At 39.9% G+C, this 15,971-nt stretch overlaps 2 protein-coding genes across 2 annotated transcripts; both read left to right on the forward strand.

The window, feature by feature from the left end:
• The first annotated feature begins 204 nt into the window (after positions 1-204).
• Positions 205-9,422, forward strand: ddx61 (DEAD (Asp-Glu-Ala-Asp) box helicase 61). Its single transcript, XM_068569811.1, has 13 exons — positions 205-368; positions 1,204-2,068; positions 2,285-2,348; positions 2,498-2,602; positions 3,095-3,224; positions 3,730-3,876; positions 4,957-5,051; positions 5,154-5,276; positions 5,363-5,491; positions 6,071-6,251; positions 6,355-6,456; positions 6,606-6,827; positions 7,317-9,422. The coding sequence occupies exons 2-12, from the start codon at positions 1,911-1,913 to the stop codon at positions 6,818-6,820; spliced, it is 1,449 nt and encodes a 482-aa protein (XP_068425912.1). The 5' UTR covers positions 205-368; positions 1,204-1,910; the 3' UTR covers positions 6,821-6,827; positions 7,317-9,422.
• A 568-nt stretch (positions 9,423-9,990) lies between these two features.
• Positions 9,991-15,955, forward strand: tomm40 (translocase of outer mitochondrial membrane 40 homolog (yeast)). Its single transcript, XM_068569883.1, has 9 exons — positions 9,991-10,043; positions 10,758-10,990; positions 11,150-11,310; positions 11,873-11,974; positions 12,090-12,195; positions 14,008-14,130; positions 14,247-14,323; positions 14,743-14,845; positions 14,969-15,955. Exons 2-9 carry the CDS (start codon positions 10,780-10,782, stop codon positions 15,106-15,108), a joined length of 1,023 nt encoding a protein of 340 aa, XP_068425984.1. The 5' UTR covers positions 9,991-10,043; positions 10,758-10,779; the 3' UTR covers positions 15,109-15,955.
• Positions 15,956-15,971: the final 16 nt, after the last annotated feature.

Here is a 15,971-nt window from a genome sequence, read left to right on the forward strand (position 1 = left end):
GTGTGTGCGCGCGCACGTGTGTTATCACTGTCAAAAGTTGTTGATATATCTTTTTTATACATAAAATATGTAATTGACAACAGATTCACTTTTGTCTGGATTTTGTCCGTTTATCCCGCAACAACATTTGCGAATTTGAAAGCAGCGCTGTGATTGGCCAGTGGGAGGTCCTTTGGAGCAAACAACCAGCCCAAAAACGAGCGCGCGGCCATGTTGAATTGTCAATATTCCGAAAGAAGAGACAAAAGAGTGAAAACTCGGTGGATTTCTCGAAACAGCGAGTGTTTACCAAACTCAATTAAACTGCCGATGAAACGTTAAGCGGCGGTGCAGCGGGGGAGACTTTGGGTGGATGTTGCAAAGTGAAGGTAGCGTTTTTCTCCGCTTAAGGGTTCATTCTTATGCTTATTGATTTTACCGTGTAGCTTATGTTAACGCAGTCCAGCTAAGCTAACGCTAGCATGCTAACTCAACCGTGTGGTCTAACGTTAGTTAAATAAAATCGTGTACATATTAGTTAAGAACTTAACTGATCCAGACAGACTTGGTTTGCGCGCTTCGTTTCTTGATTAAAAGTTAGATTTGTTTTGTTTTTTTTCCACACGGGAGCGAGACATGAACGTTGCTGTTAGCATGCTAGCTGGACGGTCAAGCCACGTTGCTATCCATAAAGTTTTAACGCCATTTATCGGCGAAACTTAACGTTAGTAATGAATTTGCTTCGCGCTAACTTTGACGTCGACGTTAACGTGTTAATGAAAGTAGATGATCACGGAACAACATCCCGATAGGTTTGTCATTACTTTGTTTCGATCAACGGGGTTAAAAAGTCCATTGGCTAACGATAACAAGCTAACTTTCGATATAACTTGGCCGTCAGTTGATTTGAGTTCTTGTCTTTTAATACTTTAGCTCCAGTTAGCATCGGGTTAGGTCGTGTCCGTGACATCACAACAAAACCTCACCGGTTCAGTCGTTTGACTTTCTTTTTCATATCAAAATTATTCTGTTGACTCCAGTTTTGCTCTACAATCTTGCCAACCGTACGTGGATGCAGTTTTTTTGTTTTGACTTTAAAAACAGTTCGCTGCTGTTGATGACGTTTGATGGTTTGAGAGAGAGGGAGAGGGAGGGGTGTAGTGTTTCTGTCCTGGTTAAAGCTTTGTAATAACGTCCCACGATTCTTTGCTTCTTGCCCGGCAGGTAACCTGGATTTTTTTTTTTCGTTGATCGGCAATTCCCAAAGCACTTGGCAGACTGTCATCTCAACGTCTGCTACAAAACTGAAGGAAACCGGAACATTATAACCACAGACATTTGAAGTGGGCTATCCATGTAAAAAAAAAAAACCGAAATTGCCAGAGTGACTTTTTTTGTGCCAGTTTTGAGCCACGGCAAAAACCTTTTTTGTGATTTTTTTTTTTTTTTTTTTTTTTTTTGATATCAAGGAACAAATCATAAGAATCTAAGTCCAAGCAGTGACCAAGCAGAACTTATTTTACTACTGGTCATTTTGAATGTGTATGCATAGCACTTGGACTTATAAATCCAAGATACTCAAAGAACACAAAGAAAATTCTGGATCATCATTCCAGTAAGGATAAGAGTACTCCTTCAAACTGTTTTGACAGAAAATAGTTCATGTTTTGGTCACATATTTGATTTATTTATTCATATGAATGTTAATTTCTCCCTTTTTTTGGAGAGTTGTCTTGTAAATAGACAGAATTCATACGCAGACCTCTTCTTTTCAAGAGGTTTGAACGTCAGATTGTGTACAAAATACATTCTTTAAGAACAGAGAGAAAACGTTTTTATTTTTTTACACACTGGTGCATTAAGCAAACCATCAGTGAAAAAGAGGCAAAGATAACCTACTGAGGAAAATTGCCAGTTAATGTGTTGAACCCATGGCTACTGCAAGGACAGCAAACCCAGCACCAATGATTGGATTGAACAAACCAGCAAATGGGCAGCTCAGAGGACAGATGGGACTCCTCGCACCTGCCCAACAGCCCAATGCCATCCAGAAAAGGACCGGCATTCCTCAAAGCAGTGGGGGCATTAAGTAAGATCCAGTTAAATTTTCTCAAATAAATGTTAGTTTTATGTATCAGTTAACCATGTCTGTTCTGTAGCCGCTAACCCTGGATACAAGAATTTGAAACATTTAAATCTAATTTGAGTAATATACCTTGACTAGCTTTGGGGCTCGATGTATTTCAGAACCCTTTATCCATTTGTGTGTTGTTTGTATCGACCTAATGCATTTTTTTGCAATTAGGTTTGGTGATGACTGGAAGAAGTGCCTGGAGCTTCCTCCAAGAGACACCAGGATGAGAACTTCGGTACGGTACATTAGCATACATGATTATTCAGATTCACAGTTCACCCCTGCACATTTTCACAAGTTTTTTACATGCTTTGCACTAACTGGAAGTTTGATGCTTTTCATGCCATGGTCCAGTTTTATCATGTATCTGCTCAATTCACTCAGGATGTGACATCAACTAAGGGAAATGAATTTGAAGACTACTGCCTAAAGCGGGAACTGCTTATGGGAATCTTTGAAATGGGATGGGAGAAACCGTCCCCTGTCCAGGTAAGTGAATAGTAAAGTGAACTTTATTTGTATCTAGACTACCTTAAGGCTGCCTCTTTTTTATTTTATTTTTTTTATTTTTTAAATAAACCCACAGTCCTTTCTTGTGAATCCGAATTATACAACTTTATAACTGCACTTACTAAAACCCTAAACAGTACTCTGTCCATGTTTCAAATTTGAGATTTCACTCGCCAACATGATGCGGTTGTTCACTTCAAGAATCTATATTAGATATCCTCCTCTCTGACATTTGGTCATGCAAACCCCTAACCTTGTATTCTTGTTCATGCATGCCAACGACTAATACATTTGTTTGCAATGCCCGTTGCCTATGTGGACAGAATCAAATTAATGATCTATTGGAGATTTACATTTTGTTGTGGCATTTATATCTTAAAACAGATTTTTTTTTTGCATGTTGTGGGGTGTTGTTGCATAGTTTACCTTATTTGAAAATGCATTTTATTCATTGGGTCTGTCCACCAAAAGGAGGAAAGCATCCCCATCGCTCTGTCAGGCAGAGATATTTTGGCTCGGGCCAAGAATGGCACAGGAAAAAGTGGTGCCTACCTCATCCCCCTTCTCGAGAGGATAGATCTGAAGAAGGATCACATACAGGGTGAGTTTAGGTTGCCTCTGCAATTTTGCAAATGGTGCAGAAGAGTGCATAAAGCATTACTTTTCCCAATTGAAGTGAGTGCTTGCAGGATCAGGAAATCCCATGTTTAGAGAGTCCAGTCTGGCAGCAGGGCCACAAAAAAATCATTCATATGCTTTGTGCGTATTGACATGAAAAGTGACCGCATGGTCAATATTGTGTCACTGTTTATTTTCTGTGATGAAAAAACAATCTTTCATCTTCTTCCTTGTAAATGACAGATAAATATGGTGACATTTTTGCAACATTGTCCGTCCAAAACGACGGGCAATGAAAAAGTCGCAACCACTCACCGCCTTATAGTGATAATTTTGACAGTTGCAGACGTCCAACAGATATTTAAGATGTATAAACATCGACTTTGATTGTAGTAGCATTATGAAATCATATAAAAGTTATACAGTAATGTTTTTGTCACATGCCTAACACTTTTTATTTGACCATGGTTACATTTGTTTTAATCCAGCCATCGTGATGGTGCCAACAAGAGAGTTGGCCCTGCAGATGAGTCAGATCAGCATTCAGCTCAGCAAGCACCTGGGTGGTGTCAAAGTCATGGCTACCACGGGTGGCACCAATTTGAGGGATGACATCATGCGTCTGGATGAGACAGGTACTTGTGCTGTCATTATTCAAGACCGTGTTTCCCCTAGGTTTACAGCTTCGGGAGAGTGTGTGGGAGGGGAGGGGGGGGGGAGACAACACCAACAATGACACAAACACCAAAAGCATTGCTTTTTCTGTAAATAACATAATTTTGTGACTCCATCTGTGCTTTTATAAATAACAAAATAAAGAACAATAACTTTCAATTAAATCAGATTGCCCCACTAGACCAAAAAAAATGGAAATCACAATTCTATCTGTGCAAAAAAAATGTAGTCACTACTAAATAGCTCATTTTGGAAAACTAAAATCAAATTGCAAAACCAAACAGAATGAGACAGTAGATATGTGAGCATCAGATTGTGTCAGTATTAGTGGCTCAGTGAGCTGCTTTCCTCTACACATATTTTTAAAACGCGGTTGTAGACTTAGCAAAGCTCCTAACCCCACGGTCTGATAACACTATGGCGGAGAAATTTAAGTCACTATCACTTTTGGATCTTTACTCTTTCTCAAAGAGGAGAACTTTCCACACATAAGAATAACATAAAATGCGCTCAAACATGAAATGCACTTATTGCTTTTGTATAAAGTTAATCAATTGCTGGTCTTTAACGTACATCTTTTAAGGTAAGCAACACACTGAATATGGACAAAAGAAGGAGTGGCTTGTCCCTAACAAGGACCCTTACTACTGAACACACTGTTGTTCCCTGATAAAATACAAATATTTCTGTTCGGATAAAATTAAAAAAAAAACTTATTCATATACTATGTATGTTAACTTGATATGGCTCGAGAGTGCCTGTTATATTGTTCTGATAACATTACTTTAAAATAAAAGCGTGCAGTACACTAGTTTTTACTTCATTATTGAATTTGGTGTATAATGCGATTAATCAGTGAATTTCTATTTACCTTTTGCCCAAACCCTAATTTTTTACAAAATTTAAGGCTATATCGACAGCACTAAATATTCGCTTAATGACACAACTTTCTGTTGAACTTAGTATGTCCCTTTTTTTTGCAGTGGTTCTCGGTGGAACTTGTTGTTCTATTCTATTTGTGCTCTCTCCTCTCCTAATAGTACATGTAGTGATTGCTACTCCAGGCAGGATACTAGACCTTATCAAGAAGGGTGTGGCAAAAATGGATAAGGCCCAATTGATTGTGATGGATGAGGTAGGTTTGTCTTTTACATTTTTTTTTTTTTTTTTTTTTGAGTACACGTTCATTTTTGTGTTCTTATAAAATAGCCTTTTCTTTAAATATCTCCTCACTCAGGCAGATAAGCTGCTTTCCCAGGACTTTGTGGTGCTGATAGAAGATATCATCAGCTTCATGCCAAAGGATCGTCAGATTCTGCTTTACTCTGCCACTTTTCCCATCAGTGTGCAAAAATTCATGGTGAGAACTCGTACAGGAATAGTGTTCTCTGAAGAGGTACAACTTTTTAAAATCTTGTTTTCTTAATACACTGACTGTCTTTCCAGAGTAAGCACTTGAAGAAGCCTTATGAGATCAACCTGATGGAGGAACTGACCTTGAAGGGCATCACTCAGTACTATGCGTATGTGACAGAAAGACAAAAGGTTCACTGTCTCAACACACTGTTTTCTAGGGTAAGTGTGTGCCAGTTTGAAACAAAGTCTCAAAGTTTAGGCCCTGATATCCAGTAGTTTTAGTTTGGTTTCATCATTAAGTGTCTGGTTTTCTTTTGTCCGAGTGGTTAAACAAGCTGCTGAAAAGGCAGTGTTACTCCACCCTCTCTGGTTGAAAGTTTCCAGACTGATTCAATTCATTGATTAATAGTTTTACAATTTATTTGATAGAAAATGTACAATATTTATTACCATATGTGTATTAATACTGCGATATAAAATTAGATTTTTCTGATCAAGAATTTAATCCGTATTGCTAACGCCTACTTCCAAAATATAATGTAATCAAACTTTTAGTTCTATTTGATTAAGTGTGCTCGTTCTTTCTGAGAGATTTGCTCTCATATTAGAGCAATGATTTGAATACCATATGACTAGAATTTGATTCAAAATGCTATGACAATGGGAGTTTGGCCTTTAATTTTTTTTTAAAAAGCGTGTGTGTGTGCGCACACACTGTGGCTTAAGTAAGCCATATGACACCAGAGACAGCGGGCATTCTGTCATCAATTTTCATAGATCTATACATTTTTATTTCAGCTTCAGATCAATCAGTCGATCATCTTCTGCAACTCAACCCAGAGGGTTGAGCTTCTGGCCAAGAAAATCACCCAACTTGGGTACTCATGCTTCTACATTCATGCAAAGATGATGCAGGAATACAGGAACCGTGTGTTCCATGACTTCAGGAATGGATTGTGCAGAAACCTGGTCTGCACAGGTAAGTGAAGAGAGTTCAGGATTTTTTTTAATTTTTATATATTAAAAAAATGGCAATTTAGTTTTGGTCAGTAAGTTGCACTTATGTTCATATTTTCTTGTAGACCTATTCACTCGGGGAATTGACATTCAGGCAGTAAATGTGGTCATCAACTTTGACTTCCCCAAAAATGCAGAGACCTACCTTCACCGCATTGGAAGATCAGGTAAGCTTAACCTTTTCTTAAATACTCACATTTTCAACAATAGGTTTTGTTTCACAGCTACCTCTTAACGAATCCAGCATACCCAGCTCGGCTTCATTACACTACTGCTAAAGGTATATACGAGCGTAACTATGTCTCGTCTCTCACAGGACGGTTCGGTCATCTGGGTCTGGCCATCAATCTGATAACTTCAGAAGATCGCTACAACCTGAAGAACATTGAGGATCAACTGGTCACTGACATTAAGCCCATCCCCAGTTGCATTGATAAGAGCCTGTATGTGGCAGAGTTTCACTCAGTTGACCCAGATGCAGACGACGACGATGGCGGTGGAGCCAAAAGCAAGGAACTGGGAGCAATCTGAGTAAATGGTTAGTTTCTTTTTTAATTGCTCAGAAATAACTTCTGATTTGAAAATAAAACATTTAATCGTAGGATTCAGCATTAAACCAGTTTTATTGTTGAACACAAATTAACTAATCTTGAGCTGGGGTGTCTCTAGAGTCTGTTCTCCTGAACACTTCACAGCACACATTTCAGCTGCATTTTTAGTTTAGTGGCAGCTCGAGTTTGTGTGTGAACAAATATTTTAGTGGACATGTTAAGAGTAAAGTCTATTCAAAACACTACTTTAGCTTAGAGGAGTACAATCTTGCTAATGAATAATATCCTCTTAACTAAAGTTTTACAGGATTTAAAGGTGAACGGTTAAAGGCTGTTGTCCTCAGGCTGTCAATCGGCAGTCAACATTGATTTGCACAGAGCTGATCAGCACACATATCCGCTCTGCAGGTTTGCTTCAGCTGTGACTGATCCACATGGTTGTTTTCAGAAATGTCTTCTGCTTTTGTATTTTTCAGGAGAAATGCGGCGCCTGGCATTCATCACATAGTATTGACGAGGCATGACACAAGATTCCAAGGGATGATTTCTTTCCCAATGGTCTAATTTAGATTCATTTTCATTTCCAGTTTGAGTTTACAATAATCTCCAGTTCTGTCTGTGTGTATGTTGGGAAACTGGTATCTTCCCATTGCAACTTCAATCAGTTGAACTTTCTGCCACAATGCCAGGGATGGGCACTGTACGTGTGATTTGGGCTCTTGCTTAAGTCTGTCATTGAACTCAGCCACTTGACAATAGATGAACGTTGTCGCCCTTTGTACTTTGCTGTAAGAATGAAAATGTGAAACCAAAGGTAGACTTATAGGATAAAGCCCAGCTCACATCCTTGCTGTGCAGATCCTGCTGACATGTCTTTTAGCGCAGATGACTTAAAGAAACCCACTCTTTTTTTCTTCCCACAGTTACTTTAATGGATACACCTGAGAAATTTGTCATGCCAGGGATTTAAAAGCTGCTGCAATCATTCCTTTTTTAAATGATGCTCTGTTAGTATTAAATGGCCAAACGTGTGCCAGTGTACAATTAATTATGCTGCCACCACAGCTTTAAGTGTTAACTTCATGTTTACACCAAATTCTGACCCTGTCGTCTGCATGGCCAGGTGACATCTATCCGTTCATATATACTGTGCAGGGTAGGTGAGCTCGTCTTTCGCCCAGCTCCTTGTCTGCATACCTCTGCTCTGACACATAGTGATTATCTAGTCACCTTCCTGCCAACTTGAACCAGTCTAACCATTCTCCTTCGACCGCCCTCATTAAGAAGGCACTTTTGCTGTCACTCATGGGTGTTTTTTTTGTTGTTGTTTCCTGTAAACCTGTTAGACTAGTGTGGAAATTCAAGGACGTGGCACCAACAATCATTCCACAGTCAATTTCTTTCCTATTCAGATGTTTGGTCAGAATAGTTTTTGCATTTAGTAGCCGATTTAGACAGTGAGCAGGTGCACCTGATTATGAGGCCACTGAGTGTAGTTGTTTTTGTAACTTTTGCCATCATTCCATGTTGGTTATAAATCTAATTTTGCAGACTAACTTCCTTGCTGACATTTGGGAATGCAGCAGAGATAAGGCGGATTGTACACATCCATCCTTTTTTGTTTGTTTTCTTTTTTGTTAAAAAAATTCGAAGTTGGGAGAGCTGACAGTTACAAAAGTAATACAAGAGATTGCTTCAGAAACCAAAATGACCACTTTGTTCTTTGCGAAGGTAAAAAAAAAAAAAAAAGGGCTGCTATGGTGTTCCAGTAAAGCATCTGAAACTGTGCCGCTGATGGTGAAATTGTTACTTTTTTATATTGAAAGTGTTAACTGTGGAAATAAGAATTTAAAGACGGCAGTGTAATGTCAGTGACATTGTAGTGCATTTTGTAAAAGCACAGATCCAATAATGACTGTCAGTATTTAATTGTGAAATTACTTTGATCCCCTTTTTCTTCTTTTTTTTTTTTTAAAGTCCAAACACCAGGCAGCATTTTGTTAAGTCGTGAGGTTTTCAGTAATAAACATGACAGGATGAGATGGGGCCTTAATTTGCTTAGTTGTTACTGGCCAAGTTGTTCCGTATGTCAATGTAGATTCTGTCCCTCCTCCCCTCAAAGTGCCTTAGTGTAACGTCAAACCGCTTACTTTTCCCAGACGCTTATCCCAACTTTGTATTGTCAGTAAAATGGCACCCAACATTTCCTCATTGGTTTCAGTTTTGAAAAAGCACAGTTACAGTTGTCAGAATATATTACAGCCTTGGACTTTTTGATTTAAGCACAATGTCACAGATTTAAGTATTTCAAATTTTAAAACTATACAATTTCCAGCTTCCTTTTTTTTTTTCCCCCTCGATATATTTTGTTTCCCCAATTATTATTTTTTACAGACTTCAATCAATACATAACAATTTTCTCTGAGTCTGTAACCTGAGACCATTTTGTTCCATCACTGTATTCTTGAGAAATAAGTACCTTGATGACCAGTTGCTTCAACTAGAAAGACAGACAGGCAACAATTTTCTGTTAAATGTGTCAATGCCAGCGCCCGAAATGCATTAAACTCCAACTGATTTGACTCCTCCTTTCTTTTTGTCTTAATAGTTGTGTATTTAGTGGGTCGGTGCTTTTTGTAAATGTTTGTTGAATTATGCTCATACGCTACCAAGCCAGGAGCTGTTCTAACAAAGGATATTGGGGTAAACCCCACACTTGGACTTTTTAATTTTTCACCACATTTCTAGGCACCTAACTTCATTTTAATCCATTTGGAGACCGGACCCAATGTGACACCACAGGACATGCGTTTTTTATTTATATTTTTTCAAACGTTAGTGTTTCACTGACTTTCTTTAAAACACATCCACAAAAATGCATGTGCTTATTTGTATAAAATATACCCTACAGGTATATGTTTTGTAAAGGCAGTCGTGAACTATGCCACCTTAAACAGGCGTACCCTTGGACTGTCATTCAGCAGGAGATTGAATGAAATGGAATGTTACGCGAATGAACTCTAGGTGACGTCATCAGGAGAGGCCTGTCCCAGCTGTATATTAAGCCAATGGCAATTGACATTGGAGACACATCAGCCAATCAATGGATGACTTTCGGGGAATGGGCGGGCACTTGACCACGGTCACGGACTGACGTTGTGAACTTTGCCGGTGTTTGACTACCCAGGACACATACCGTCAGCGTGAGTAGCTAAAACGTTAACTTTCAAGTTTACTTTCATAAGAAGAAGATTGTCGAGTGTGTTTAAATGCCACTTATTGTATTCCCAGTTACTGTAATTTCCATTAGAAGACTAATGGATCTCGTGGTTGAGTCCACATGGCTAACGTCCCCGAGTATGCTAGCTAACCAGCCAACCAATCCTGCTAGCTTGCTATCAGCCTTCACAAGCTAAATGCTGTCGCCGGATGGTTTTATCGGTTGCCGACATATCTATTATAACAAACCAAAGTTGATGCTCAATATGTCTTGTGGTCACCAGGTTGTATTGCAATCTAGTTATGTTATATGTGGAGCCTCAGATTAAACTGGGCCTTGGTTGCAACCCGTCGGGACTAGTGTCCCGACAGGAACTGCAACGTTACAGTTAACGTTGCAGTTCCTGTCGGGACACTAGTGCAGATCGCTCACTGAAGCTAGTTTACTCAAGTTAATGTTAGCTGGACGTGAGCTAACTGCACTGAGTATGCTGACTGTGTATACAAAGCAGATCGATGTCTTCATATCAAAACATCGCAAGTCAATCAGCTAATAATGGTCTTTTTCAATATTGTCTCCCACCTATTCAGGGATTTTTTTATTTTTTACAGACGGTAGCCTGCAGCTGTGTGATAGGATGACATTAATATATATATACATAATTTATTCATCCACTGTCTATCGCTTTCTTCCCTAGTGTGTTGTTGCAGTTAGAGAGTATGGGCAGTGTGTTGGCTGCCGCCTCCCCCAGTCCTGCCCCAGCTGCGGCTGGAGCTAGTCAAGGGGTCCAAGGGTTGGCCTCCGTCCCTCCAGGGTTCACGATGCCCCCACTGTCGTCTGTCTCTCCAACATCTGGCCAGCAAACGGCAGATGCAGAACCCCCACTTGCAAACCCAGGCACATATGAAGAGTGCCACCGCAAATGTAAAGGTTAGAAAATCAGCGGATGCATTGTGATGGCAACTTCTGAATGCTATAGTTTATTTTTCAAATGTTTTATGTTTATAAGTAAGTTGTTGTGTTATAATACCAGGATGACTATTGGCATGAATAATTGTCTGATCTTTTTTTGCACTCTCTCTGTTTTAGAGGTGTTTCCGCTGCAAATGGAAGGGGTGAGGCTTGTGGTCAACAAGGGCCTTAGTAACCACTTCCAGGTCAGCCATACCGTTACCCTCAGTACTCTTGGTGATTCTGGATATCGATTTGGTTCCACCTATGTAGGCACTAAACAAACTGGACCTGCAGAGGTAATTATAATTTTCCCATCTTAAACTCCTAAAACTCTGTTGCCATTTATTATATGTTGACAATTTTTTTACATTCATGGCACAAAGAAGCCACATGACATCATTCTGCTTTCGAATATAGTTATCTGTAGAAAAAAGCAGCAGATATCTGTATACAAAAGGGATGGGCACTGTACATATGATTTGGGCTCTTGCTTAAGTCTGTCATTTGAACTTAGCCACTCGACAATAGATGGACGTTGTTGCACTTTGTACTTTGCTGTAAGAATGAAAATTTGAAACCAAAGGTAGACTTATAGGATAAAGCCCAGCTCACATCCTTGCTGTGCCAATGAACTACACATGGTAGTACAATACAAAAGAGCTGGAAAATGCTATATTTATAATATTAAGCCACTTAGTGGTTTCTGACTGTGAAGCTAGATAATTTTAATGATACTTTTTGTTTTAATAGGGTTTAAAATGAAATAACATACTTTGTTTTCCCACAAAAAAGCACTCAAACTGGTGTCGAATGAAGCTCAACTTGAATACTGATGATTGTGTGTTTTGTTCCCCAAAGTCGTTTCCAGTCATGGTTGGAGATATGGACAATACTGGTAGTCTGAATGCCCAGATCATCCACCAGCTCGCTTCTGCTGTGCGCACCAAAATAGCCATCCAGGTGTGTGGACTTTTTAGAGGGGCCTTACAGATGCCAAGTCTCTCTTTCAGCGTTGTCACTGACATTGTAGTTCCACTCTCAGAATATTTATTGTTCCACTTTTTGTGCGTTGCAGACTCAGCAGCATAAGTTTGTCAACTGGCAGTGTGACATGGAGTGGCGTGGCGAAGACTTCACCGCCGCCGTGACACTCGGAAATCCAGACATAACTGTTGGATCTGGTATGAATTATTTGTTAGTAATGCCTCATAAGTTCAACAGATGTTTTTTATGTTTGTGTTTTCCGCACTAATTTGTCTAAAGCTACTTATCATCAAGGATGCCTAAAAGGCTGAACTACAGGTGTATTGGATGACACAGAAAGCAATGGCACTAACATCCTGTAGGACCTCAGATCCACACAATTAAATGCAGTGCAACTGGTCATTGTTGGAGTCGATACCTGAGTTTCTATACTGATACAAATATACATGTTTCTAGAGTTGGGCAGGTGTAAACATTTTCAAACTACTTCGAACTAGCCATAAAGTAGACTGACCAAGCAGCCGCTCCATCAAAACTCCAGAAAGGCTCAGCTCCTTCTTTTGGCACTGGCAAGTGTGTGACAGGCGTCAGCCAGGCAGGGAGTCTCTGACGAGTCTGCGACATGTCTCCGAGAAGTCTTTGGCCTGTCTGCGATGGGTCTATAGCGCGTTTCCGACGAGTCTGCGGCGTGACGAGTTTGCGACGGGGTGCCATTTAAGTACCTAGACAGTGGCAAGCAAACGTCATGCATCGAGAAGCTGACAAGCTGAGTGGGTAGAGCCAGCAGCAGCAGTGGATATAGTTATAATAATAATAATGATAATAGAAGCAGTAGTTCATTTCCAATGCTAATACTAACAACTAATAACAATGTTAACAGCAGTATCTGGATCCTCGTCCATCCAAACACTGCATCCATGTACACCATGGTTGCAGTTTCGGAATAATTATAAATAATACGTATGGTTTCTTCTTTCAAGTAGAAAGGCTGGATTTAAAACAAAAAACTTTTGAAAGATGTGACTCTATAAATCAAATGAATACATTTAAATAAAGTCCTTAATTTTAGAATTTTAGTCACCACAGTCCTAACACCTGGCTGCCGCCTGCCACACACTCGCCGCTGCCAGTGATCGCACTCGCTGTCTCTCTAAAACTCAGGAGTGGCAAAAATGAGAACAGCTGGTCTACTTTAAGGGTCAGCCCACTGATAAGTAGTGGTGTAACGGACCACGGTTGATCCGTGATCAGTATGGAATGCACTTTGCTGTTTGGCACGCGCGTTAACCACCTAGTTAATTACACAGTTTAACGTTAATCGCCGCAGTGTGAAAAACAAGTTTTGCTAACTATGTCCTGATCACATTTAACTGAATATTGGTATATAATGATCAACATTGATGCTCTGCTCGTTGTTGATCTCATTGTAAACAACCAATGCGTGTTTATCTTAATTGACAAGACTAGAACCAAGCTTCTGTTTGGTTACATTATGATGCGTTCAGGCTCTGTTCTGTGAAAATTAGTATTGCAAGAAGGTAATTTGTAAAAGTTATCATGGACATGTAGTCTTGGTTTATAGACTTCAGAGTAGTTGAAACCCCTTTTTTGACCGTGGCCCAAAAATAAATGTCTTGAGCCTTGGAGACAGAGTTGTAGCATTTATTCTCCAACAGCCTAATCGGATGTGGCCAAACTTTGTAAATTGTAGGTTAAACACCGAAAAAGATTGGCACATTACACCTGTGGTTAAAAGCATTTGTGTATCCTGTCATTTCCGTGATAATGTTACATTAGGAAAAACAAATCTCTGTTGAAATCGGCAAGAGGAATGGCTGCTTTGTCACTTCTTGACCCGCCATCCTGTAATATTTTTAAGTAAGCTTACTTGGATCTGCGCATCACTATTCGAGACTAAAGTTTGTATGTTTCCCATCATGCATTTCAAACAATGGACGAGAAGAGACTGTCCTGTATATAATTATGGGTGTTTTACTACTTTCCCTCAGGCATTTTGGTGGGCCACTATCTCCAGTCAATCACACCAGCTTTGGCTCTCGGTGGGGAGGTAGTGTACCACAGGAGACCGGGGGAGGAAGTAGCGGTCACCTCCCTCCTGGGCAGATACACAGGTAAATCATTTAGATTGTTTACATTAATTACCTTTTCTGTAGTGTGACCTGGTTTTAGATAAATAGTTGCCTAATTTAATTTTATGGATGTTTAAATCCCTTTTATTTCTCCTCAGGGGACAACTATGTTGCTACATTGACTTTGGGAGCGGCAGGGGGTCATGCTACTTACTATCACAAAGCCACTGATCAGGTGCCTAAAAGTGTCTGTGTGTCTCTGTGTGTCTTTCATGGTTTGTCTTCCAATACTGCTCAAATACCTGATTATCTTAGAGGGTAGGTTCACATTTTCTCGTCTGTCTTCAAACAATCCTCACTTGACCATATGTCCATTGAAAGTTTTTAGTCACTGTTGTTCCTCCTGTTTATACTGGCCGTCAAGAGGTCCTTTCCTAAAGCACATCAAAATATTAGCAATGGGCAACCCACAATCCCTGTTCTGTGCAAAAATTATTGCAAAAACTCAGCTTTAGCAGTCTTAAATTGTTTGTAGTACAACATTCTACCTTTGTTACTATTCCTCCACTGCATTATCACAGCAGGGAATACGTCTTGTATTTAGATATCCTTGGAGTACTTGTGCTAACCTTTAGCTTCTCTCTTCTAATACAGTTGCAGATAGGAGTTGAATTTGAAGCCAACACAAGGATGCAAGACACCACAACATCCTTTGGTTACCAGTTGGACGTTCCCAAAGCTAACTTTCTCTTTAAAGGTAAATAGTACAGCATGAATACTCATAGTAAAGTGACTACCTGTACTCATTAGAAAATTGCAAAAATAAATATGTTTCTATTTAAAAGGAGTGCTTCCACTTTTTCACCTTTTTTCTCCGCAGGCACAGTTGACAGTAACTGGATGGTTGGGGCGACAATTGAAAAGAAGCTGCTGCCTCTGCCTCTCACACTGGCCCTCGGGGCTTTCCTCAACCACCGCAAGCATAAGTTCCAGTGTGGCTTCGGTGTCACCATCGGCTAGAGGGGTGAGGGCTGCCTGGAGCCACCTCGCAGGCCACAGCTTGAACCGGCACAGAGACACACAGGAACCTGGACTAAGTTTTAGAAATTGGATTCAGAGACTCTCTCACAACTGTGATTTCTGGGGCAGACGGAGAGACAAAGGCAACTACAAAGGAGCCAGGATTGGCCGAGCCATGCCTACATTCTGTAGCACAAATGTCTTTCCTTTACGGTGTATTGGTTGTACCCAAAGGCTAGAGAGATGTATACCAGAGGGCATCAGTGATGCATGAGAACATGTGATGTGAAAATCAAGTCAAGTGGTTAGACATAATATATGGTGGTCATGTATGATGATTAAAATAAATGTGATAATGTTTTGTAAAAGTAGGTGTTGGGATTGCTTCTATGAACTGGGACATATTTGCTCATTACCAGGTTATGAGCACAGGCACACGCTGCAAACGGAAAGCTTTTTGGGTACTGTTCTCGTCATTAATTTCAAACATCATCCCATTGGTAAAAAGATGAGGGAATGAGACAGTTTGCCCTCACTGGGTTAGCTAGCATCTAACGTTAGCTCTGTGGTTGTGATTCTTTGCGAAATACCTTCCTGTTTACTTTACTAATTTATTCTGCCTAATGAGGTTTTCAGCTTTTGAGGGGAACGAAGCCAAAAGGATTGATACTGAATTTATCTGTGATTGGCCAAAGTCTCCTGTTGAAGGCTGGATTTTTTTTTTTTTTTTTTTAATGCCTGAAATTCCTAAAAACTGGCCAGCCCAGCTTTAATATCAGCAGAAACTTTCCCCTCTGCTTGCACAGGAATGCTTTATCGCGGCACGTCCAATATCCATTCCATCAATTATCCAAACCGCTTCT

This window comes from Clinocottus analis, unplaced genomic scaffold (genome assembly GCF_023055335.1).
Source record: "Clinocottus analis isolate CAN_PGR_092001 unplaced genomic scaffold, fCliAna1.0.p SCAF_9, whole genome shotgun sequence".
Taxonomy (NCBI): Eukaryota; Metazoa; Chordata; class Actinopteri; order Perciformes; family Cottidae; genus Clinocottus; species Clinocottus analis.

Excerpts from the sequence above, each read along its gene's own strand:
- ddx61 (XM_068569811.1), top strand. The coding sequence starts at position 1,911 with ATGGCTACTGCAAGGACAGCAAACCCAGCACCAATGATTGGATTGAAC. Across the intron at positions 3,877-4,956 it reads CATGCGTCTGGATGAGACAG|TACATGTAGTGATTGCTACT; the intron begins GTACTTGTGCTG and ends CTCTCCTAATAG. Across the intron at positions 6,457-6,605 it reads TCACCGCATTGGAAGATCAG|GACGGTTCGGTCATCTGGGT; the intron begins GTAAGCTTAACC and ends CGTCTCTCACAG.
- tomm40 (XM_068569883.1), top strand. The coding sequence starts at position 10,780 with ATGGGCAGTGTGTTGGCTGCCGCCTCCCCCAGTCCTGCCCCAGCTGCG. Across the intron at positions 11,311-11,872 it reads AACAAACTGGACCTGCAGAG|TCGTTTCCAGTCATGGTTGG; the intron begins GTAATTATAATT and ends TGTTCCCCAAAG. Across the intron at positions 14,846-14,968 it reads AGCTAACTTTCTCTTTAAAG|GCACAGTTGACAGTAACTGG; the intron begins GTAAATAGTACA and ends TTTTCTCCGCAG.